A 27240-nucleotide genomic window follows, 5' to 3' on the forward strand; every position below is an offset into this window, starting at 1 on the left:
GATCTCTCTATATAGATAGATGCGTAGATGAGCATTATTTACTCAGGAATTTTACTTTAACATGTCAGTGAGAATTACCTGAGGATATTTAGGAAATGTGTATTTACTAAATTTTTAGAGGTATAATCAAGGAGATCACAGAAATCATCCTATTGTATAATCAACATAGAATCATCATAGTATGACAAATTTATAACACAACAACTTGCAAGATATTTAAGTATGTATTAAAATTGCTCTCTATCCAAAACAAAAAATACAGAGCAGAATGTTATCACATATGACCAAAACTCCACCACTTTGGACTGACAATCATCTGCATACAACACACACAAGCTCAACTTAATAGCACAGAGTATTTTATTTCTGTATAAATCCCAGACTAAATTTTGACTAAACTGGGACTAACAGCTGTTTTCAGAAAACTGCCAAAGATTCTCTCATTATCTCACATTACCCTTCTCCTGTGAGAGGCTGCATCTCTAGCACAGTCTTGGAGCCTAATTTCATTTCTGTAACCTAAAATAAGGTACATGCTTTTAACCTGAAACTAAACCAGAGAGGTTTAGAGGGCTAACTAGTGTAGCTTCATGTTCTTTAGCTATCTTCCATTCAAGCTGGAAGTCTATATTGCTGTATCTCGATTTCACCTCAGAACATTAAAAAGGAAAAAAAGCTAAAAGATGCAAACATTTACAGGATAATCTAATGACAATTTATATTCTTGAACAGAGGGCAAAAACATCATCCCATACTTATGTTTGGCACACTAGTAAATAAGAAATTTCCCCAAAGCATTGCTTAAGGAGGGAAAGGCGGTAGCTGCTAATGAGGGACCATTACTAAAACAGCGAACAGTTTTGCTGAACACAGGACTTCCTCGGTTTCAGAACAGGAAGCTTCAAAACACATGAAAGTGTTTTGACTAAAAAAATTAAACAGCAGCTTAGACAGCGAAGTAGCAATTTATATTCAATAACCTCCTTAATCATTACCTGTCACAGTAAGACATAGCTGATATCTCTATACGTGCTACACGCACCCTATTCTGGGGACACCGTCTCACTTCTCCAGAACTGGCAAACGTCCACTAGAGGCACAACGTGCTGGGCTGCCTCAAGACTAAGGCCTTCTTAGGAAAACAGATACCAAAGGTTTCCAAAATCTAAACACTGCCCTAAAAATCAGCCTCTGTCATAAAATGATAAACCAATAGGACCAACTGGCTACTTTTTGCCACCTCATCACTCAGTTTTCCTCCAGTAGGGTGGAGGTAACATGCCATTGGAAATGAACAACTTTCTTGCTAAACTCTTAGATGCAGAAATGTTAAAATAACAAGCTTTGTTAATACAACAATAAACCACCATTTTTTAAAGACAGAATAAGTTTCCGAAACACAAAAAGCCTGTTCTATCTCCAAGTGTTTTCTCTGAAGTAAGATCAAGAAAACTATCACTACCAAAATAAGATTTTGAAAGGAATAGACAGAATTTTCCTATTTCTCCTAAAAATCCGATCAGTCTCACTTTCATTATAAGTTTCTCATAAAATGAAAATCTTCCCTCCCTCTCTTCTGTCTTCCTGAATACAGTTAATACTTGATTTCAGTTATGTTCTGCCCAATTTCCATTTTGAGTATTTCACGCCTCCCTAAAGCCTACTTGACTTGTCCGGTATGTTTGCCAGATATTATGTGCACTTCTTGACAGCTAGATATTGTTTAATCTTACCTTTTGGGAAATTCATAGACTTTCACATGCCTTGATGTATGAATACAACCTTTGGCCAGAGAGGGCAAAAAAACCTTTAAAAAATAATAAGACCAGTAGTCCGTTGAAGAAGAAGATTGAGAGAGAACTTCAGAAATGTACATGTTTTTGTTTCTGTTTGAAGAAGCCAAAAATTTCTGTTCTGAATATAAATAGATTAATAACTTCTGAGAGGAAAGGACATGGAAGTGTAAGAGAGCACACTCCATTTTCAAAATGTTTATGTAGATTTTTGCATGGTTGTGCACAGTCTACAGACCTCTGAACTGTAATTGTATCACACTGTTTTTCAGTTTGCTTCACTTCCATCCTACAGAAAACTGAGCGATCAGTTTTACGGAAGTTGTAACAGCTAAGTGTACTGAGAGTCACCAGCACAAATATACAGCATGCTTTCCCATTATGGAAAATCCCACGCACATCATTTTGACTAGTGCTCATGAAAATCTGGAAGTTAACTGCAAATTTAGCAACAACTTTCAAAATTAAATGAAAACAGAAGTCTTATAAATCATTACTCATGGCCCAATAACCTTAAAAATACCTTTCAAAAATCTACGTTTTAGAATTTTTCATATCCACTTTTAGTAAACATATTTGAGGGGGAAAAGAATGTACTGTTTACATTACGAACGACAGTAGTGGATTTTATTTATTTTAAAAAATACTATAACTAGAGGGGGAAATACGTTTTGTTTTAACTGTATGTTGAGCAGTATCTCATTATTTAATTAAGGTGATGTAACTATCAGTAGACTCACAGGCTGACACAAAATATTCTTAATAAAAAGCTAAACAACAGGAAACAGAAGCAAAAACATCTTTCATGACCTCTACCCCTATTACTGACCAACCACTTGGCTTGCAGTTTATGAGAAAGCTATGCAGATAAATCTAAATCCAGACAGAAATGTTTAATATTTACTAAGTCAAAACTGGCACTTTTTACCCTACTGTTGACTGTATTAAAGATTCAGTAGTTCAAACTGTATCTTATTATACTACCTGACACTGACAACAAAGCTACCGGTCACATATTGCTCCACAACACGTATATACATAAGGACATAAACTAATTGTCACATCTTAACACACACACTGACATTCAGGAGATGCTGAAGAACCTTGTGGGAAAATTATAGTATGCCTTTACAAAGCAGATTTACAGAATCAGATTACTTTGTACTGACTGCACAATCTGTTAAATAAAACATTCTTCAAGAGGTCTGTAAAAATTAAAGTCTCATATATATTATAAATTACAGAAGCATTATATGCACATATTTCAACTCAAAAATGTACTGGCAAGGAAGTTTTAAATTACCCCTTTAAAAATTTTACCACTACAGTTCCAACTTCAGTTTCAACTCTGCTCTCATGAACTCTTTCATCTTCCTCTAACAGGCTAGAAACAGAGCAGAGATTTTAAGCAATCCACTATGTTCTACCAAGTGTATGAATGGCAAAACTACGTCCTCCTATTGCAAAATGACAGAGCACGCAACAACCCTTCCAGACTGTAACAGGCAAGTAGACAGACAGACGTGGGGACCACAACTAGATCTTTGTATGTGGGTCTTGCACAAAAGAAGTGCCTGAAGATTTGTCAGCAGGAGGTATGCAGCTGATTGCTGATGGCCAGCTGCCTGCTGCCGGTGCAATGTGCAGCGCCCAGACTGAGTGGGCAGAGGAACAGAAGATTTACTAGGTGCGTCTCATTGCCCTTAGGTTGTATCATGTGACTTGGAGTGCCTGGAGGAACTGGGGGCAGATGAAAGCTGGCAGCTGTGTGCTGCCTAAGGCACGAGGAGGCTGCCAAACAGGGCTTACAAACATGTTAGCTCAGCGGCAGAACTAAAACCCTCATTCAGGTTTATTTTGGAGTAAGGAACCAATGTGCATACAGAGGAGGGGGGAAAACTTGCCCTGCAGATTGAAGCTTAAGTACACCTTGACCTCCCCATGTAAGCGTCAGTATAGCAGGGCAGCCTTGACTAAGGGACCAGAACATCTAATCATTTATAATGTTGTCCGAGCAACCTATTCAGGTTCTGACAACAAGGCATGGGTGACATTTGCTGCCCTCTACTTATTAGGCAGGCAATATTCAAGAGTCTAAAGCACTATTACTTTGCCAGATCAGCAGGGAAATAAATCTGTTGCAGCACTCACAGAAAACAGAGTTCCGTGATTTTTCCACGTTCATGTCTTGTTCCAAATAAATCTCTGGGATTTCTGGCTATGCCAGAGTGTTTTTACCAGGATGTTTCTACTTGAGGAAGACACGTAATTAGAGAAAATAACACTGACACAGAAAGAGAATCTTGACATATTCCTTACAGGAACTGGTCTGAGATATATATGTATATATTTGTGTGTATATGTGTTTGCCTATTTATTTATATTTATTTATATTAAAAAAATGCCTGGGAGAAGGAAGTGGAGTTGAATGCACTCCACACCACCTCTCGTGGAACCTTTGTATGCAATTGTTGCTACTGAGGAGAGGCAAAGCCAAACCACATTTATCCCAAATCCCTGACCACAAAGGCGGAAGCAAGCCACTTCCTTATCTCTTCATTGACCTCACTCATCTGTGCACTCAAAAGTGCATAGAACAAGGGGGTTGTCAACTGCCACTTGTTTCACAGTGCCTGAAAATCCAGAAGCAATACCACCTATACCATCCTACAGAGGGAGAAAGAAACCTTCAAGGGATCTGAAGGGTAGAATTTCTCCTATTACTTTCCTGTAGTAGAAAAGCCAAAAATTACTTTTACATCAAAAAGTTCCTCCTGGAGTATTTTGGCAAGATTTAAAATAAAACATGACAAATTTTTCTAAAGACTCTTCACAAAAAAACATGTTTCATTCTAAACCAAATTTCTGGAAATTCATATTTAAGTAGTTCTGCCACAGCATAACGAGACTTCTTGTGATCATAATCTTCTATCAGGCAGGATTCTAGTGGTGTGTATACAATCTAGAAGATAATTTAAATGACAGAAATTGATTTCTTCTCTCTCATCTCCTTTTCAGTTAAGAAGAAAAAATACAAAAAGTAGAGCAGAATTTGTAACAGCTATTGTTCTTTGGGAAATATTCACCTACAAACAAACTATTTTTTAAAACAAAACTAAATTCTAATTTGGAAATAGGTCTTCTTCACTGGTTTTGCTGAAAAATTTGTGTACAAAACTACTTCGAATTTCTTGGGAAAGTTGTGAACACAAGTAGTAATCCAGAAAAGAAAAACTAACTTTTACAAACAGATACAACTCTTACTTGTTTAATGTCCCCAAATTCTCTTCCAATAGCAGAGCCACATGGAAACCTTTTCGCAAAACGGTTAAAACGTCAGTGTATTTCACTTGCTTACATAGCTGCTAATGCCTCAAACAGCAGACTGCATCAGTACAGATACACTGACATACAAAATTTAAAGAAATTATAGTGCCACTGTGTTAATTTGAAGGCTGCTATCATCCAGGTACCTCTTCTAGAATCATTTTACCTTGGCAGACACAAGATACCAGCTAAACAACCAACAATGCTCGACTGTCTAGCCATCACTGCTGATTTATGAAAGAAAGGAAGAGGAAATAAATTAGCTTTCCGATGAAACCATCAAATTGTGCCCTTATCTAATTTATGAAGTAGTTGCATAATCTGCTATTTTTAGCTTTTGTTTTCATATCCACCTGCCACATTTTATTCTGCTTTAGTCCATGTTTTCTAAAATAAGGATCACATTTACATTTGTTTATAAATACCCAGAAGACTCTGAAATCTGGTATGTGTCTTTGTAAGATATCACAATACAAACAAAATACAAGCAGAAAAATTCAGTCTTTAAACCTGAATAGTAAATGTGTGTGTGTGTGTGTGTGTGTGTGTGTGTGTGTGTGTGTGTGTGTATGTGTGTATGCATGCTTTCTGGCTTGGAAATATCTAAGAAATATTTATTTTAAGATATTTTCTTTAAAAAAAGAATACATTCTTCAAGTAAAGAGAGTAAAAAATTGATTTATTTTTGGTTATGTGATTCCAGTGTTATCTTGCTAATTGATAAAGCTAAGCTTTTCCAATAAAGAAATAAGGATCTTGAAATATTTAAAATTTGCAATCAGAGATAATTTTTTAAAAATAGTATCAATGACTGGAAAAATCAGTCTGAATTGCCCTCAAAAGCTTTTCTTAATATATTTGCAGTATTTGGATCAGCTGCACTGGAATATATTTTTTTTAGAGTCTAAATGTCAATATGACAACACATGATCTCTCACATGCATTGCACTAAAATCTGTATGCAATTCTAATAACAGTCAAATGAAGATCTAAGAAATTCTTTCTAAGAAACAAGTATAAACAAAAATAAAAATATAATGTTCTTAGATTCAAACTGTAAAGAAGTATCCTTAAGTCATATATTTGGCTTTTAGATCAGTAAAACACCATTTGCTTTTAGAATGCTAAAAGCAAATAAGTAATAATCAGTCTCACAAAAATGAGCATTTATATTAACTAAACAAGAGCTAGGCACTATATGTAGACAAAAATCATGTATCGCTATGAAACTCCATCGATTTGATTTTGTAGAAGGAAATTATTATGTTGGACAGGACTGAATTTAATTTAGATTTCTCCTAGATTAATGAGGTAATCTTGCAAAAAATTTGGGTTAGAAGAAAGAAAAAAAAGTCTAGCTCTTGGCTCAACTCAGTTAATATACATTTTACCAAAGCAGAAATAAAATGATTTGTTTGACTCAGTTGGAAAGTATTCCTTTGATCCCCTAGCGTTTTCCCTTCAATTACCCAGTTTTCTGACTCTCTGTGCAGCCAGTGTAACACCACACTCCATCTTCAGCCAAATAACTGCCTTCACTTCTGCTCTAAGCACAGCAATAGAAGTTGGAAGTGTCATGGTCCTCAATTTTACAAAAAATTATGCAAACAGTTCTGCAGAATAGTAAGACTGCAAGAAGTTGTTCATAAGCATTTGTAGAATTCCAGGCAAAGCAATACTTTATCCTTGGAAACACAGGAAATGTTTTTGCAATATCCATGAAATTTTGAAGATCTACACATGGAAATTCACCTGCAATATAAGGCTAGTTATAGATAACATTGTTTCTGCTGTAGCAGTATTTGAATATCCAAACATATCTCTCCCTGTCCTTCCCTGGAGTTCATAATCAGTGCCATTTACAAAAATTTGTGATTGTTATCATAATATCTCTGTACTTCTGAATTAATCTCTACTCAAAAGGAAAAATATAAGTAACAAAAAGCTGTGATAGTTTAGCAGGATTTTCATGAAAGCATCCTAACTCGTAGCAGACGGGACCACTTCTTTCTCAGATATAAGTTTATACTAACATTTAAAGTCACTGCAACAACTTTATAACTTCAGGAAAAAGGTTGTACTCTAAAGTCACAATAATTTTATTCATATAAAAGTTCCTTACTTAAATGTACTGTTTTCACACGCAGCAGAATTAAAAGTTAGTTAAAATTTACTAACGCTGTAGAAAGTTAAGAGAGTCCAATCCCATGGCATAGGTGTATGGCAAAGTCTAAGCATTTTTCTTGATATAAACAAACCCACAGTTAGGGGAGTGCAAACAACGTTCTGTCTCTGTTATCCAATCTTTCACATGTATTGGCAAAATGCTTCTGTAAGACAGTTGTAGTGTTGGTAACCTGATGCAGAAAAATAGTTATGAAACAACCCAGTTCTGAGGCATCCCTACTGCCTAAATGTTGCGGTATTATTATTTCAGGTATCATATTTCTTAGCTTTTCCTTCCTTCCGTCTACTGACCCTTAGATGGGTCAGAGTGCTAAATGGAAATTTAATTTAAATTTATTTTCTGTCCAGAAGTTCAATTTCTCAGTGGAATGTTTTATAAGAATCCTCTCAAAGAGAAGATTGTTCATTTTGAATCAATATTATGTCAGGCATGATAAAATAGAAAACTTCTTTTAGACCTCTCATCAAGAAAGATTCTGCACTAGTAACACAGTCTTTGATATTCTGGTTTGGCTTAAAAGGTGAATAAATGAGCTTACCAAACCAAATAAAAAGCTTTTCATTTGTTTTTCACTTTCAGTTATGCCCTATGAAAGCAAGGATAACTGCAGTAAACTATTATTTAAGTATTTTACAAGAAACCACTCCTACTGAGTTGATAAATAATTAAAGATGTGGTGCCAACAAATTACTTAGCGTAAAATTTTTTATAATCTAATTGTAAAATATATGATGCTGAACTGGACTTTTAGTATTTCTGCTATTCTACTTTTTTGTGCAGAATTTCAAAATTTTAAGGTATTGTTAAAGTCACATAAAAAGTACATCCTATGATGTACCAATTTTTAAAATTTTTTTAAGGGGAGGGAAGAGATGAATCCTATGGCTTTTTAATCTATCTATATGTATATAGCTCTTAACTGCCCACTGCTTGTGTGTGCACCTCCCCAAAGAGTATGTTTCAAAGCCTAGAAATTAGCTGAATAAGGCTCATTAAGGCTCCTGTCACAGAAGACACTGCAGACACAGACAGGACGACAGCACTCAAATGGAGCAGGTATCGCTATAATTTAGTGAGTGTAACTACGCCAGGGAGTACAGAAGGAAGCTGCCCACTGTCTGCTTACGCAAGACCTGCCAAAAAAGGATACTCCCAAAGCCACAGCCAGTGTAACAGCCACTACTGTACGCAGCTTAAATACATATCACTATTAAAGAGCTGCTTCAGATCTTTAAAAGATGGGCTTTCGGCACTGCTAAAGGTCTATAAACGCAATTCTCTGCTGTCTTCTCTCAGAATGAATGAGACCACTATTATGAATGTCATCAGGTTAGAGATTTCACTTGCATGGTTAAAGAGTACATGGGAGAACAGATTCCACTGGGCGTTATCTAAACTGATCTAGGTCCTGGATACATGCCCAGACATTTATGGCGTCTGGTTTAAGTTTTTATTATTATGCAATATTCTTGGTTGGTGATGACACAAAGATTTTAACCAAGTTAATCTTTTAGGATCTACAAACTCAGCTACTTCACTTTTAATTTAAAAAATTCTTAGCCAACAGATACTGAGTATGTAGAAAACTATCCATGATGGAAAGTATGTTTAGGATCTTACCTCCTCTTTCTTTTAAATCATTTATATTATTAATTACTAGACATTGACTCAATTATTCCCAGTCTTGAGCTATTCCTAAATGGCCTGTTTTATGTATTTTCTAAAACCTGATTTTCAAAGCTTTAACCAGGCAATATGCAGTACACTCTACTTACAAATGACGCTATTTCCTATACTAAGTTACACTGATAGGCAAGTGTTACAGAATTTTTTACAAAACAGTGTAACAAGTAACAGCCAAAGAGTAGCATTTTTCATGAAATAGTCTCCATTGGAAATATTTTTCACTTGTTTATTAAATAGGTTTACCATTAAAGTAATCATGCAATATACTCTGACAACAGACATCACCATCTACAGCCCTACATGGAAAGCTGCTGGAAAGTTTAACTAGAAGTGTGAAAGTAAATAGGTAGTTTTAAGCAACACAAAACCCCCAAAGGCACCTCCTATTGCCCTCAGTCAAGACCACTTGAAACAGGTTTAGGTGAAAGCAAAATAAGTCAATCAAATGGAAATCAGAGTGGGCTTGCACTGACTTAACTAAAACAGTGCATGACAGTGTGTGAATGAAATCTTACTGTTATGTCTAGGCTCTGCAATAAGGCCATATGCAGACGGACCTTTTGTTTGTTTTGGTAAGTATTTAATGGCAATTTAAGCTTGATTTATGCCAGTTTGGTTTAAATAATATGTGGACTAGGTTGAAGACTGGCTACTAAATGGAATAAGATAGAGCTACTGAACAAAAAATAAAATAACCTTCACCCTAACAAATTCATTTCTAAATCTGTTCAAAGGACATACTGACCTCCCTGCATATTTTCTTGATGACAGCAAAAGAAAGAAGGAGAGTTTCTATGGTTAGTAGGTCTGTGAAAGAAAATAACCTAAAAATTTTCTTTTAAATTAGGACAAAAACCAGAACACTATGGAATTAAAGATTCCAAAATGTCCATAAAAGAGAATGTTTTGGAATGTATAGACTTTGCTAGTCTGCTCTTTTCCCTATTGTACTGCTATCCCTATACCAGTACCTTTATTTTGCTCTCCAGGACAATGTTTTCTGGAGCTTTTTCAATGTTCTTAATACTTTTTTTCTTAGAGAAATTTGAAATGGTTTATTTTTGTATTTCATGCCCTTCCCTCAGACTTTTGTCTTCAGCATGTATTTCATGTTTCTTGAGCTCACTTTGGTCCAGTGTTCTCCCCATTATGGTCTATATTCTCTTTCCTAGGCTTCATATTTTGGTTACTTTTGCTTTAGATATTCAACCATTTCTACCTGGCAAGGACTCAGGGTGTAGCTTTGAATAAGGATCTCATTGCAGACTGCTTGGTTAGCAGAAGGAATGCAGAAGCATCACTGTTGAAATGCAGGCACACTGCAAAGTCTGAAACATCATCAATTTTCAGAAAATAATAAAGAAATTATCAACTGCTTTCCTGATTAGAAAAAACAACCGTCTCACAATCATGTCAATAAATAACACAAGCTACAAAGTGTTGCAAATGTCTTGGATGTCTTCTTCTTGCTTTTCAAAGCATTACTCTTGCTTTTTAAAGCATTAGCTGCTAGTAGCCACTTTACTGCTGGCCAGAAGAATACATGAGCAACAAGGGTCTTCAGGCAATACGCAAGACATTGTGGACATCATGAAGTATACCTTCAAATTCAGCTAATTATTAAAGCTAATTGTATTATATTCGTCACCTTACATAAAATCTGGAATAAACTCAACTTGCCTTTCAGTTATGGGTCATAAACACACTTAAGTACTCTTGACTGCCAGTTGGCAGTAAAGTTTTGAAACTTGCACATTTTGATCAAAAGTCTTAACTTCAGAAAACAAAGCCACCTCAAACACCATCTGCTAATGAATCTTTTGAAATATAAAATTGGTGATTTTTCATTTCAGCAGTGAGTGAATCAGTATACATTCAGTATTCAACGCAGAAAAAAAACCATAAAGAATATTAAACTAAAATCTTGCTAGTTCCACTTCCTCTCCCCCCTTTCTAACAGTTAATGTAAAAGAATATTTTTTTTGTGAAATATATTTAAATATTTTAGGCAAAATTCTCTGAATCATCTGAAGAAAATTTCAGAACCCTAATTACTAATAACAGAGAAAGACATGTACTTCCTACGGTTTCAAATATATAGAATGAAGTGTAACTTCAGAGAGAGGCAGCAAGCCAGCAAATTACACACTTTCATTAGAAGAGTGGGAAAAAAGGCAGGGTTAACATACAAAAGAATAGAGTGCAGTACTCTACAACAGAAAACCTAGAATTTATTCTATATTTACTCAAACAAGTTATCATATCCAGGAAAACTATGACTTAAAAATCTTATACAAGTTTGATCCAAGCATTTTAATTAGATTACCACTAAAATATTTGCTACTCTTTATTAATATCACTATTACTGCTACTTAAAATACATTTCATATATTTTTATTCACAAGTCAGCACAGCATCACTCCCTCTAGTGGATAAGGAATACAACTTATATGAACATCCTGACTTTTCATAAAGGAAGAGCTACTCCTGCATTTATTAAATACAAAAGGAAAAATAGTGGCTAGACAGCAAGTCTTGTATCACACCTATAAAGAGAACCACTATTTCATTCTGATTACAAAAATATGTGTTTTTACTAGCCCTGTTGTTTACTTTTTCTTCCTCAAGTTTCCAATGAGCAAAAAGAATTAACAGAAATACAGAGAGATTGGTATTGCACCAAAAAATGCATTTATTTCTAGATTGCTTTCATTTCCAACAACATGGTAGCCCTAGTTCTCAGCTCAACAGTAAGTTTTGCTACATTTCCCTGCCATCAATCATTTTCACGTATTTTCAAATCTAATTTGTCCTTTGTATATTCTGTCCACACAGTAAATTTTAGTAGCATTACAATCCCGGGTCTTTTCCAGTCAAATAACTTGATTATTCTATTTCTCTTTAATACTAGCTTTGGAAACACTTATGGTTTAAAGTTTACATGAATTCACTTTGACAAGTCTTACTGCCTAATCACATAATCAGAAAAGACAAATAAACTCATCTATGTACTTCAAATTTTTTGTCCGTTTCATATACAAAATCTGTATTGCTAACAGAACAATAAAATACTGCCAAAAACAAAGCAAAACCAGAAAAAGATGCCAATAGAAAAGTACTTTTTATTTGCATTTTTACATACATATTACCTTCTAAGGCATTATTCCTATTATCCAAAGATGATGCTACTGATTTTTTTTTTTTTTAATATAAATGGCTTTCCCTTGATAGAGTTTTTAGGTCTTTCTAACTTAAGTAAGCTACCACCTGATCTTAAGCCATAAGATGCCTTAAGCAAAGGAAGCCACTCACTCACAGCAAATTAAGGTACTCAATGTTACCCTTAGACAAACATAGCAAAACTTGAGTTGAAATTATTTGATAATTTTTAGGTTATTGTAATTTAGACTGAATAAATAGCATTCTAAACTACACTGTAGACAGAAATATCTAGCAATACCATTACATGAAAGACTTACCAAATCAAATAGTTAACTAAAGTAACACATTTCTAAGACAGTGACATTTTACAAAAAGACAAAGGCATCTATTTTCCTCCAAAATCTAATGCCGTTGTCATCAACAACCCAACAAAAGCTACAGCTACCTAAAATGGAAATGAAAATGTAATGTATGGAAATATTCTCTTATAAAATCTCCTTAGGCTTCACATGTATTAATGTATTAGTTTGCAAACATTAAGATCAAAGGCAAAGCAACAAATACATCCTAAAAAGTTTTTAGTCAGATTTTTATTAACGATATACAAGTAGCAAGACATAAAAAATTAATATGTTCAAGCCTTGAAATGTCAAGTGTAATGATCTCTAACTCTGCTTACCTCCTTTGCTTTTTGTTTCAGTCTAGCTTGCTCTGGGTCTTCTTGCCTTGAGCGACTCTACATGTTGAAAAAAAATGGGGAAAAAAGGTTAACAGATGGTTTAAGATCCTCTCATCTGTTGCAGTAAGTTAAAAAATAGCAAAGGGAACAGGATACAAACTGTTAAAGATGGGATGCTTAAATTCATAGACACGCAATTTCAAACCCATAGGCCTCACCCAAAAGACTGTTAAATATTCAGATGCAAGTAAAATCTACACTAAGTTTAAATTAAAAAAAAACATTATGCTTCTGCCAATTCTAAAGTTTCCATACAGGTTTGGATTTCAGTTATTTACTACAAATACAAAATTTAAAGATCTGAGAATGGAAGTGACACTCTTCCCATTATCTGATCTTTTTAATTTAAACTCTTCACAGTCAACTGTATTTTTAAAAAATTACTGATTGCAACTAAGCTCTTTCTTCAGTTGTTGGTACAGCAAGAGACAAAAAACCTGCAGGAAACAGTTGTAAAGTCACCTTCTGAAATAGTAAACCTTCACAATAAAAATGTTCTTATCTGTATGAACTTACTTTGTGTACAGTATTGAAATACATATTAAGTTCAATTCATTCATGCACTGCTATTAATATTAATGTTGTCATTTTTTAAACGGGAGATATACTGCTAAGTGACAACTTTTGTAGTTTTTTCCCCCTCAAAAATAGAAAGAATAGCTCTCAATATCCATTAATGACTAATTAACTGTACTAACAACCCAGGACAGTACATTTCTTCAGATATAATTCTTCAGTTTGTTTTATAACTGTATGTTAAAACTAGCATCTAAAAAATTTTATTTATGTTCACTAAATATACTCAAATGGATAGAATTCAGAATTCCAGAGGCAGATGATACATGTATTATCACACTTTTCTAATAGCATGATTGGTCAGTACTCACAAAAAGTAAACACAAAAAAGTTGTAAGATAACAAAACTTGTGATATCCACAGAAAACATTTGTCCCTGATACCTGAAAGATATAATTATTTTGAGTATTTCTTTGAGATTTCAAGTGATCTGCTTTATAGAGCTCCTAAAGGAATAATAGTATTTATCTTTGTCCGCCCCTTTCTATCCTGAAGATAGACCCAAAACTTGACAGAGTAGTAGTTTGCAAGTGTATATACACTTAGATTTTTTGTCATTGTTTGGATTTTTCATAACAAATTCTGTTCAGATTTAAAAAACCATGATGAAAACCAAAGGGAGATATATTTTAAGGGTAAGGGGACATCTCATGTTGTAAACATACCTGGCCTTGCCTATTATTTGGTAGACAGAGCACAAATACGAAACTATATATATATTTTTTTTAATAATTGCGACAGCATTTTCACCTAATATAGCATACATATAAAAAGCAATGATGGCAAAGCATGACCAAATCAGAATTAAACAATGAGATTTTTCGAAGATGTGCTTGACTCCTTTCTCTGTGTGTGTTAGCTTTATCTTCCTAGTGATTTTGTGCCTGTTAGCACAGGCTAGTGTCTGTTTGACAGGATAGTGTCTGGAGTGAAGCAATGAGAAACTAGAAACTGTAGATAGCTGATGATTAAATTAGACTCTTACACTCCAACATAATGTAGACTGAAATTACTTCCAAATTCAGTGGTCAGACAAAAAGAAAAATACAGGACATAATCTTACCTAGTTAACGTTTAAAAAACAGAAAAGGATTTCAAGAAATGTGTGGATATGCCAAAGAATGAGACTTTATTCATTAGAGCAATTAGTAAGAACTTGATTATATTTGTACTTAGTAAACAACTCGCTACTGGAAGAAACTGTAAGATATTTAAGTATTTACGAGCTAAGCTGAATTAGGTCCTTAGTTTCTGTCATTTTGTGATCACAATTTAATCACTGTGTGCCTCAGTTTCTCCAGCATGATATACAGAAATATCATACTGGATATAGCTTTCTGATGATATATTTATAAAAGTACAATGAACTACTATTGCCTTCGGAGTCTTACAGTGAAAGCAGTACAGAAATAAAAAGTTTTCTTGTATTACTGTACGAGGCTGAATCACTTGCCAAATGCAAAGTACAAGCTAAAAGCACTTCAGCTTAAGGAGGAGTCCTTGGAGAATCAAGCTGAGACTTCTAACATTGTTACCAAGTTTCTACTGGAAAGTGATAGCATCTTGGAAAACATACCATGTTGTATTTGGGGACATTATGACAAAACTTAAAGCAATAGATGCAAAACATCATCTCAATTTCCTGGACTCCATAAACAAAGGAAAAACTTTGAGAAGTGTTACAGATTTCAAAATATTACATTCAAAAGCTTTTTTTTTTTTTTTTTTTTTTTTTTTTTTTTTTTTTTTTAATGAAACTGAGCAAGTAAAACAAGATCTAGAGTTCAGAATAATCTGAAAAAGCAGGCCCTGGAATTAGGAACAAAACAAAATGATCTGTTCTGTACAAACTTCCATCTCATTTACAAAAAACCAAAAAGTTGCAGAGGTAAAAACAGATAGACAAGTCTTGAATGATATTAAGTAAAAGAATTCCATTAGTAGGGAAGATTTAAAATATCAGATATGTTAGACAGATAAACCTAGAGTTAAAGGTGATGGTGGAATTACTAACTCTTACGTTCAGAGTAATGCAATGAGTTTCTGGTTATTCAGTATCAAAAGTTCTTTTTAAAGTCAGGCTGGCTCCTATTTCAGGCAATTAGAATTCCAACTTTACATTAGATGGGTCATTATTGGTATAAGTAGCACACTAATAAAATTAAGAATTTTTAGCTGTCACTTTCCATTTTTTTTGTGTCCAGATAAAATTTAATAGATTTTTTTTTTCAACAGATTGTTAAAATTAAATACATTCCTGCTGGCTGCTCCCTCAGTTTGTAAACTGGTAAACTTTAGACACAAAATCAGCATATGCAGGCTAAAATATGTTAAAGGAAAAAGATAAATATTTACCTCTTTATTAATTCTTCATTTTAAAATGTAATATAATTTATTAGAGGCTTCTTCTATGCTGATGTAACACAGATTAAAGCACATACAAACGAACAAAAATGTCAAACTAAAGTGGTGCCCAGACAAGCCTTAAAAATGTCACTGGCTTCTTTTTACACTCCATTCCACGTATAAGCATCTCCCTCCTTTGACGAGTTTGAACAATTTTGCTGCTGCTCAGCTCCCATAATGCGTAAAAATGGTATACCACCATTTTTATTCATCAACTATTTAAATATTTTACATTTACTTTTGTCAAGCTACTAGCTAATCATTCCTTCTTTTTAAATGTAGTTTCAATTCTTTCTTCAGTCATCCCACATTCTTGGTCTCCCTTTCTTCTTTCCCTCTAATCTCCAAACCTTAACCTACCATATCTCTCAGTTCTTTGTCAAAACAGACACTTTTTGCAAAATCTTTTACTGCGCCAATGCCTGCTTCCTCTAATGCTTCAAAAACACCCAAGAATCACAGAAGTCCACTACTTGAATACTTTCAAGGAATTCATCATGACTCTTTTCCTTCCTCGCCCTTTGTTCTTCCTGTGTGTATCGTAAATGAAGCAATCTGGGTTTACATTTTTCGTATTAGTAAATAAATCTCTTTAAAAGCAAGCTAGCTTCCTGTAGTAATTTTAGAGAAACCTGGGACCGATCTTAACCAGATATAATGTATATACTTTTACATACATTAAATGTTGTCTGCTACTGAAGTTGAGAATATATTCACCAAACCAGGCTTGGTAACATTTCTTCAAAACACAAACTATTTTTATTAGACCAGACAGCCTGATATTTTAATTGTTAAGAATTAAAGTGCTTTATGTTAGAGAACTTGCTATCTTACTTATCTGAAAACTGCATAGATCACATTAGCTCTATGGAAATATTATACTTTGAAAGTATGAAAAGCAGCACATGCTAAGATGCGTATTCAAAATACCCTAGAAATAAGGGGATTCATTTACATGTTTCCAAACTCCCTAATGTTCCAAACCTCAGCTTTTTTCCTTACTACAGTTGAGTAAGAATGCCACAAAAGCTGGCATCTGGTTACACACATGACCATCCCTTTCTGAAGAAATAGATCTGATATTTCATAGAAGTATTTTTTAAAAAAAATAAGGATATTTATAATTTTAGTTTAGTATTTTAATAGACACAGTAACTTTTTAAAATTGGACGATACTCTGCCCACCTATGTAGACTACGTAGATGAGCAGACTTACTGTCCTTATAATGTACGTAATCATGTTCATTACTCAGTATTTTGCTGCAATGTTAAAGCTGTACTGCTGTTACATTTTGTCTCACTAACATAAAAAGTTTTCTACTAGAATAACTTTAAAGTCTTCAGCTTGTAAAACTTATGTTTCTTTAAAGCTCTCAGGGTCTCTTCTCTTGGGCACATGCTTGTCTCCTGCTTTTAGCAGCACCTCATCACTGTTAAGGCACTTACAGCTCTGCTCTCTCTTCCCAATATATACATACTGGGAGTTTTTTTAATGCTTTAAATTCATCTTTTTTCATTAAATAAAGCTAACAGTCACAACTGCAGGTGCTATACTACTGAGAGTCACTGCTATGCCAACAGTTTCAATTTTAAACCTATTTTCCCCCATTGATGACATTAGAACTTCACCCACGGCTGTACCAGCTTATAACTTTCACTTTTAATTAAAGAAATTAAATTGGCAACATGAAACACTTTGCTTTCACATTAGCTTTGTTAATAAAAAGCGAAAGTTAAAAGCAGCATAGCTGAGGGTAAAACCCTATTCAGAGCTACGACCACACTGAGGCAGAATGCAAGAGCATAAGTCTAGGGAAGATTTATTTAAAAAACATTCAAATTGAAGTAACAAATTTCAAAAATTCAGAAAGCGATCTCAACACAATAATTCTGCCTTCGCTCTCCTCTTACTAGAAATGAGTTGCAAGTTGCAGTTCAGAGAGTGCCTCATCCCACAGAAAGCTGCATTACATCCCCTGCGCTCGCAGGAGAGAGGGAAAGGATTAAACTGGCACGAAGGCTGAACTCCTCTCGCCGGGAGAGGCAGCCCCTGCAGAAACGACAGCCAGGGCCCTGGCGGTGCTCGGTAAGGAAATCTGCACTGCCTAATTTCCATGATACCGCTCCAATGAAAAAAGCACTTCAGCCTGTAGCAGTATTAAATTCATCCATACCCTGTATCATCCATAAACAGTAATTAACTTCAAAAACAACACCAAACATAATTTTCCATTTACCAATACAATGATACTTTTTGCAAAAGAGAGGCCACAAAGCAGATCTTATTTCTGTGATTACTGTACTTATATTTTAACATGCTAAAATTTGATGGCCAGTGTTACTCCTTATGCAAAACATCCAAAAACCAGATTAATAGATGAATCTCCAAAACGTAGTCTATTAAAGGTATGATGAACAAAATTAACTTGGCAATAAAATAAATGTGCATTTAGACAGTTCAAACAGATGTATTAATACAGTAATTTTAACATGATCAGCTTCATTATAAAATATATCAGAGTATTTTTTCCTCAGTTCCCTGAAAAAGAGGACCAACCTTCATCTATTTATCGTAGAAAGCAAAATAAACTATTTATCGGAGAAACTATAAATCAAAAACAGAATAATCAACCATAATCTCCTATTCTGATTTTTTTCCTGCTACCAGCAGTATTTCCATTCTTATCCCACCATGAGAACCTCATTCTACTTGTCACACACAACCTGCATTTTCGAGGTTTTGGAACAGCAGCAAAGGACCTTTTACGACAGCAAGCCCTGCACTCCGCTACTCTAGATGGGCCACACAACACACACCATGTCAAACATAAAGGTAAATTCCTCAAGTGATTTCAGTCTGGCTTTTGACCTTTCTGCTGTCTGAAGACTCTCCTTCGCTGCTCTTGCGATTCCCTTGCCAACCACCACCTGCCAGAGTCAAAAGATCCCCGCCGCTGCACACGCATGCCAGCAGCGGCCAGTGGGTCTCGCTGGGAAAACGCAAGAGGGGAAGAGTTGACTCTGCCAAATGTTTCCTGTGAATAGACTGCTCTCTAGACACATACAGAAAAGATGGCTTCTCCTTGGGCTGTTATTCCTTTACCTGATCATTGCCGAATCAGGAAGATAATCCAAAAGGAAGGAGTGACACTCAAGCCTGGTGTAGTTGCTCCCTGTACAGCTCCTACTGCCATCCATCACCGTGCTGTCTACCGGCCTGAAACTGGAGGTGAGTCTGCAGCACGAGCAGACTGGGGATCACCCAGTTTGGGGGACCGATATATCTTTAAATATTTCTGCTGGAAAAAGAACCTCTAGGCTGCAAATTAGCTAAACGCTTTGTGGATCTACAATCTAAGCTTTCACACATACATGGTAGTGTATGACGCAGAGCTCCCTGAGGTGGAAGAGATCATCCTAGCTCCTGAAATAGTAGTCTCATTTTCAATTTCTAGTTTTTTTCCACATATTTAAGAAAAAAAAAAAAATCATATGTCACTCTTGCTGCTACAGCATACCTTATAAGCCTTCCAGCCTGTCAAGTTTGTGTTTCTTCAAAATATCTTATTGTAGTGCTAACATCAATTATTACTCTTCCAAGCTCATGATATGAAGTTTCTATTTCTCAAGTATTTCCCCGGAACACCACATAAGATCTTTTTAATACTCTGTCACTTTACAAGCCAAGTAATACTGCTGTTTTGCTTTAAAGATATTCTTGTAGCTCCACAATGGCGTTTAATTTGGATAGCAATGCCAAAAATCTTGAAATAGTTTTTGAAGCCTAACTGTTTTTTCTTCCATCTCCACATCTGTAGTTCTCTCTTTCATTCTTCCCAAAGCACTTCCTGAATCTAAATCTGTCCCCTCAGGATGCTTATGAATTCTTTAATCACATTCTAATATAACAACTGAAATTAGTTGCAGATCAATCAGAACACTAGTATTGGCTATTTTCTTTCCCTCAAAACCCCTCAAAAACAACAAAGACTGCAGGAACACCACTGTCATTGACCATCATCTATACTCCCTTCTCACAAAATTACAAAATTGGTTTCAAAGCTTTATCGCCATTCCCCATTCACTTGCAGCTATATTCCTTCATTCTCCAACACATTTTCCTAATGAAGGTGATTCTTTTACACCATCCACTTCAATGCCCAAAACACTTTCTTCAGCATTATCTTACCCTACTTCAGTTGCTAATAAGGCTTCAAAGCATAAATAATAATTAAAATATCACTTTCACTGAGCAAGTTAAACCTGTATTCTACACTACACAGTAGTCTAGGTACCACTAGCAGGCAGTTTTGAAATTTTTTCTAAAATTATCCTGCTGAATATCTTTAAATTAAACATGTTAAATAACATGTGAAGACATGTACAAGATAAAAGATTGTTCTGTTTGTCTAAAGTCTCATTAAAAAGCTTCTTAAAAGTACTATTCTGATTTTCAGATGTAAGCATCTGTGAAAGAAATCAGAATCAGAAATTCGATTTCATTTTAAAATCTGAAGGCTTCTAACCTTTAAAGACACAACACTTAACATTACCTATGTGTAGTGGTAACCCTGTTAATAAGACAATATCCTCGCTAAGATATTGAGCATACAAGTTGATTATTTCTTGGAGAAAACAACTGCCACTAGTCAACGTCTTACAAACTCCAGAGAGACAAAACACTTTCAAAGCCTAAGCAATCCCCCTTCTCCTGGTACCAACTTAGCATACCCACAACACACCACCGTTCGGGCTCTACAAACTGATGCCCTCCATTTAGCCAAAGAAGAGCTATAAATAAAATAATAAATGCTATTTTGTACTGTAATGCAGCATAAGGTACCTTGATCTAAGAAGCTTCTTTGCGCTGTATTTCAGTCTCCAGAGCCAATTTAAATCATTACGCTCCTTGCAGACACAAATATCAATCAGCAGGCCACAAGCAGACATGAAATGGTTACTGATCTTTATCACTTGTTATCAGGGCAGCTGGGGCAGATTTTAACTGTGTCAGTTTAACAACTGTGTCATTACAATTATTGTATCCCTTCTGCAAAGACTTAGATCTTCTTAGACAACTAGGCAAGTTACAAAGACCAAAAAAGGAAACCAAAAGATACAGAGGTTTCCAATATACAGACATGCTATAGCTCAGACAAATCTTGAGCTTGATGCGCGGATTACTGGGTAAAGATTTAGTAAGTAGGAATTCAGATTAAATGATTTTAATAATCCTCTCTGCTAAGGTACTAGTGACCTTGCATTTGGACTGCAAGCTAGATGCCAAGAAAATCATGAACAATTTAGTTAGTGTAAAAATTAGTAATTTGATCATATTTTGCCAAACTTGGAACACTATCCTACAAAAGTCTTATAATAGGCAGTCAATCCATAGGAACAGAATGGTTGAGAACAGGCTGAACACTCCATAAAGGAAAAATACTAAGTTCACTGCCAAACTGGCATTTATACTTAACCATAACATTGCATAAGCACATCTCAGAAAGTTGAGAATATCCTTAACTTCACCTTTTAAACATCAATATTGATAAATTAGCATTTTTCTTCCACGATTACTTTTATTTTTAAAACATCATCATATATATTTCTAGTATACACACTGAAATATTTATATTGTGCTGTTTCCTATCAGCTTTTGGTTATGAAGCTGATTCACGCATTCATTATTTTCATGAATCAAATAGAAGACTTCCTAATATTTGTTATACAATTTCTTAATTTGCTCTTTCTGTAATCTACAGGAATCAAAGAAATTTAGTTTACACAAGACTAAAACAAAAAGAACATGAAACCATGAAGTAATTCAGGTTGGAAGGGACATCAGGAGTTAATCTAATTCAAGCTCATACCAGGCTGCTCAAGACTCTGTCCAGTCTGAGAAATGTTCCTGAGTTAAAGAATATAAGTTCCTATATTTTCTCAATGTCCATTAAAAAAAAAAAAATACACACACACACAAAACACCATCATTAACAAGAAGCAATAGACACGAAAGAAAACATAACTCATCGATATGTTTTCATTCAGTGGAGAAAATAGGCTACAGAAACAAGCATTAGAAAAGAAAACTAATTCTTTTTTCATCTAAACGTGGGATGTACATTGCATGGAAATCTACGGAATATTTAGCAATGTGAACAGACAAAGAAAGAGCACAGGACAGGAACAAAAATAAAATATCAAAATACCCAAATATTTGTAATTTATACAAATAAATTACTGAAATAAGGAAAAGGTTAAAAAAAACCCTCTCCATATGTGAATATTAATGGCATATAGAAACTAAATATTAAAATTGAGCACTGAGTTGTTCTTTATAATCTCTTCAGAATGTACAATAAATAATTCAATGAAAATGCAAGGCAGTAAAGGTAAAATTGAGGTAACTAAAGGGTAAGTTTACTTGCAGATTATCAATTTGCAGTTACAAATAGGATATTTACCTGTACCTGTATGTTCTTGAAACAATGTTGTATTGGTTTGTTCTACTGTATGCATGAAAACGTAGTCTTTGGAATTAACATTACAAAGGAATACGAGTAACATAGACAACAGGTTTTATAGTAGATTGAGCTTATGAAATCCAGAACAACTAATAGTTAACTGACAACAGCCAAGATTCAATAATTAAATAATGCAGTTAGAGAAGTAACTGAACACCAATTTTATGACATTAGGACATGTAGTGTTTGCTTTAAAATAAACAAACAAATGAACAAAACTTAACTTTTCAAAAATGTCTACGAAATCAATAATTAAAATTAAAAGACTCAGAAATTCCATAACAATTTACAGAATCGCAATGAAATACCAAAAGAATAGACTATGTTTTTCAAATGGTATAGAAACTCTGAAATCTTTTAAGTTTCAATGGCAATTGTGAAAAATATTTCACTATATTATTTTAAAAATTTTAACCATTGTCTTCTTTATTCACAGAAGCTCATTATATTCAGAATTTTATCTTGAGAATGCTGGAGCATTCCAGTCAGGAGTTATCATGGATAAATTAACATGATTTCATAAATTAAAGATGTGGTGTCACAACAGTAAAAAATAAAAAATAAACAAATAAATAAAATAAAAAAGAGAGGGAGAATGAGCGAGAGAGAAAGGTTTGATACCTTGGCAGCCTTTAGCAAGATTTCCCTCTCTTGTTCATCTTTCCTTTGCTTTTCTAAACGCTCCAACTGTTCAAAAAACTTTAACTGTGATCGGACATCTGTAGCTTGTTCATACCATTCATCATCCTGCAAAATGAGAATAACATTTTATGAAAAACATTCATTGTCTTCAAGGCTATGAATTTAAAAGACTTTAAATACTATGCCTTAAATTTTTTTCCAAAGTACTATGCCTTAAATTTTTTTCCAAAGTACTAACAAAAAAGAGCATGTATTTTTTTCAAACTCTAATGACACAGTAATATGTTATAAAAAGAGAATGAATCCAGTCTATGCTTAATACTGTAACTAGAATTTGATTATTTAACTCGCCTTTCAACTGGAAATATGTAAGGACTGATTAATCACCAGAGATATCAGAGTTAATAAAAAACAACAGATTTACTGATTAAAAAAATCCAAGGATGAATAATTTTATTACTAAACAGTCCTAGATATAAATCTAAATATATAATGCCTGGTTATAACTGCAATTCCTGTATTCATATTTAACTTGAATTAATAACAGACACGACCAAGATGAAATACCACAAAAACATCTGAAGTTTAAAACCGAATTGAAAATAAGCATGTAATTACAATTAAAATAGAAGAACTTTATGAAGGCTAAGAGTATGCATGCTTTCCTAGTACCCCAAAACAATAAGAATTTATGGCAGAAGCTGCAAAGGGAACTCTCTCAGAATGTCAGTTACAAGAATAAGATATCCACGTTGCTTTCACTTCATTTATCTGCTTAATATTTTCCTTTCATGCTCCAAGGCTATTAAAGAATACCATTAGTCAAAAAAAATACAGAAAAAAATGAGAACGATAAACTTCAATCAACTCTATTCAATACAGGTATTTTTTCTAAGAATCTATGAAGATGTTATTTTAAATGCATCTCTGGTTGAAAACAAACTAGCAAAGGGTTTTCTTCTCCAGCACTATCCTAGGGAGAGAAGGAAGAAGGAATTAAATATTTAGCTGAAATTGGTAAGTAATATTGGAAAAAACACTAAGAAGTTACTACTTCTAGTCTAAGAATTCCCACTGCTTTCTAAAAATCTCTTAATTACAAGGAAAGATACAAATATAGGCAAGATACACACATCCTGGCCTCTTCAGTTTTTAATTCATTTTCTGTCACAGTAATGTTCATTCTAGTCGCAGACCTCAAAGATAAACTTTTTTGTGTATGTCACATATAATTAGTCTTATGGAGATACAAGTTTGGGAAGCAGGTGGACAAAGATACAGTCCAAAGGTGCTTGAGCAAGATTTCAAAATAAACAAACAAACAGGGTTAAAGCAGTCAGCCTGGACCCTAAAAGATTTACTCAAGATAACACTAAACAAATCTAAGCACAGCTTAGAAATATACACTCTTCAACTGTGGCAATTTGTATCTTACTTTTACATCACTTTAACAGTTATTAGCATTTTATTTTCATCAACAAAGAGAACTTGGTTTTACCAGTAAAGATGTTTGGTTTATTTGAATTCAAACTGCTTTGCAGTTTCTTACTAGAATTCTTCCTCTGGTTTAAGATATCTAAATTATATCAATTTTCTACAAGAACACAATCACTAGCAATAGAATTAGAGTTTCACTTTAACTTGAAATGATCTTTTCAAAAAGAATATAATTGTTCAGTTAAAATGAGGAATTTCTGAATTCCTTGGTTGCTGGTTTCAAACAAATTGGCATTTTCCTCCAACCTAAAACCAGCAATCTTAACTTTATTCTCGGCATCTTATCATTGAACTCTTTAAAGCTTTTGTGTCTTGAGCCAAAACCTTCTCTGCACACCGTGATTGCAAAAGTAAACATTAGTATTTCTCATAGCCAAGAATATGCAAAATTATCTTAAATTAGATCTCTATATATTGAAGCAACTTCAATCTAATTAATGGATATCTTGATCAGAAAAAGTGACATTAAGAAGAAAACAGTTTTAGCCACAATTCATGAGCAGAAATAGTTTCACAGATGTTCCACACTAGGTACTTTAACAGTAAAAGGATGAAAACATAATTCTAGGTGCAAATTCTATTACAAACATTCAAAGACTGACAGAGCTGGTAGGCAATGCCATCATTCTACCACTTCCTATTTTTTGAGGAAGACAACATTGCAATTCAAATATGCTTTGCAGACAAAATGAGCACATAACATCTACAGTGTGCTAAGAAAAATGTGATTCTGAAACAGCTTATACTGTGTCATCATATAACATTCAATATCTTGCCTTTGCACACTTACTTTGTACGATTCCATACGGTGCTGGGTTATCACTGTTACTTTTTCTATCACTGTTCTTAATCTGTTTTGTGTTGCATGGGAAATAAAAGTAACCACCTCAGCTGGCACATCAGTAATTCCTAATTTTTTAGCTAAAGCGGAAAACAAAACAAAAAAGATTAGCTTACCCCTCAGAAAAGAAAAACCAACCAACCAACCAATGGAAGCCCATAAAGTCATAATTTCATTTACCTGAACAGAAAAATCCTTGAAAGTACATATTTATCTAACTTCGGTGATACATTCGTGACCTCTTGAAAACAGGTGTGATGTCATTTTAAAGTTTTAAATGAGAAATCAGAGCTGTTGCTTAGAACTTAGAAAATATTTATGAATTTCACTGCAGTTTATCCCAATATTTCAAAATAAAGTATAACAGAGTATGAGAGAATTTGAACTCCCAATTATTTTACACTAAAAAAAGCAATTCCTTTATTTTCAGAAGTATTACTCCAGATTAATTTCAGTGTTGATTAGATGAGGCTGCCTTCCAAAGCATACTATTGCGTATCTTAACCTACATTATAAAATACCAATAATAAAAATTCTTTAGAAAAAAAAAAACTATTAATTGAATATGAGGAAATGAAGTAATTTTAACTACATTTATTTAAAAAGTTTTCCAAAAGTTGCTTAAAACATGAACATGGATAGCACTTAAGAATTATTAAATTTATCAAAATACTTAGTAAGTACTGGATATAAACTTCTAGAGGTACATACATACAAACTAACCTATGCTCTAGTCCTGTAAATAACTATATACTTGGGTACTCCCATGGGGACTCACAATTTTCCAGATAGAAAAGTTATGTGTGTGTGTGTGTGTGTGTATGTATATATACATATATATGTGTGTGCGTGTGTATGTATACACACACACACACACAAATAGATTTTATATATAAAAAACATAGTGGATTCCTTTTGCAAAGATTATTGGATTTGCCCTACCATAAGATGGTAAATAATTTGATCAAACTAAGTTAGTTTTTTTTTAATATAATGATTTAAATGAACATAGTTCCTCTAAAAATGTTTATGGATACATATGTTTGCAACACATGCACATGTATGCAAAATGTTACAGAAAATTTGTTTCACAATACTCTGGAAAATGTTTCCTGAATTGCTAATTAGAAAAGTAATCTTCACTTCTGTGAGTGTGGGTGGGAGGGTGGGGGGACAGCAGACAAATGCAAACCTGAGAGGTTTAAAAACAAATATTTTTTCCGAAGCATCCCTATTTTTCCAGCACAACCTCAAGAGCAATAAACCACCACATGTCTAAAAAATGAAGACAAACAAGTGAACAGCGGTTTTATATTGATATGCACTTCTGCTATTTCAGCGCGGTGATTTGAAATGAACTGGCAGTGCTGAGCATCACCCGTGGCTTGGTGTCAGCGCCGGGTTGGGGGCAGTCAATCACTGCCAGGGCCGGGCCGGGAGCTGCCCCTCTCGGCAGGGGGCACTCGGCCGCCCGCACCCGGAGCCGCGCGGCACGGCGCGCGCCAGCCCACCGCCGCCGCCGGCCCCCGCGGACGGGGACCATCTTCCGGCAGAACGCCTGGGCGTCTCGTCTGTCTGCACCGCAGCAGCGCTCCGCGTGGCGCGAAATTATTCATACGCAGAAGACTGGGAAAGTAATACAGCCCAAAGTGAAAATTGCTCTGAATTCTGTTTGGAGACACGGCTCTTATAACTGATTTCATACGAAGCTATATGAAGAAGATTATGTTTCCTGCAGCTCTCGCTTGCTTCATTGCTTCTCTCTTCCTCATTTTTTTTGATCTGCACTGTCTATTTAAATGTATATTTTATTACATCACTACAGTAAATCATTCCCACACTTCCCAGAGCTGAATTCT

The 27240-nt window shown here is 34.5% G+C and overlaps 1 protein-coding gene across 1 annotated transcript in view; it reads right to left on the minus strand.

Annotated features, from left to right (window-relative positions):
* Positions 1-27240, minus strand: part of LOC134146046 (transcription initiation factor TFIID subunit 4-like) — a 150178-nt gene that overhangs the window by 58028 nt on the left and 64910 nt on the right. Inside the window, exons 11-13 of the mRNA XM_062586179.1 lie at positions 25331-25461; positions 23023-23148; positions 12836-12892 (exon numbers count right to left, since the gene is read on the minus strand). Of these exons, the coding sequence (XP_062442163.1) occupies positions 12836-12892; positions 23023-23148; positions 25331-25461 (314 nt within the window). The remainder of the gene's footprint in view (positions 1-12835; positions 12893-23022; positions 23149-25330; positions 25462-27240) is intronic.

This window comes from Rhea pennata, chromosome 13 (assembly GCF_028389875.1).
Source record: "Rhea pennata isolate bPtePen1 chromosome 13, bPtePen1.pri, whole genome shotgun sequence".
Lineage (NCBI taxonomy): Eukaryota > Metazoa > Chordata > Aves > Rheiformes > Rheidae > Rhea > Rhea pennata.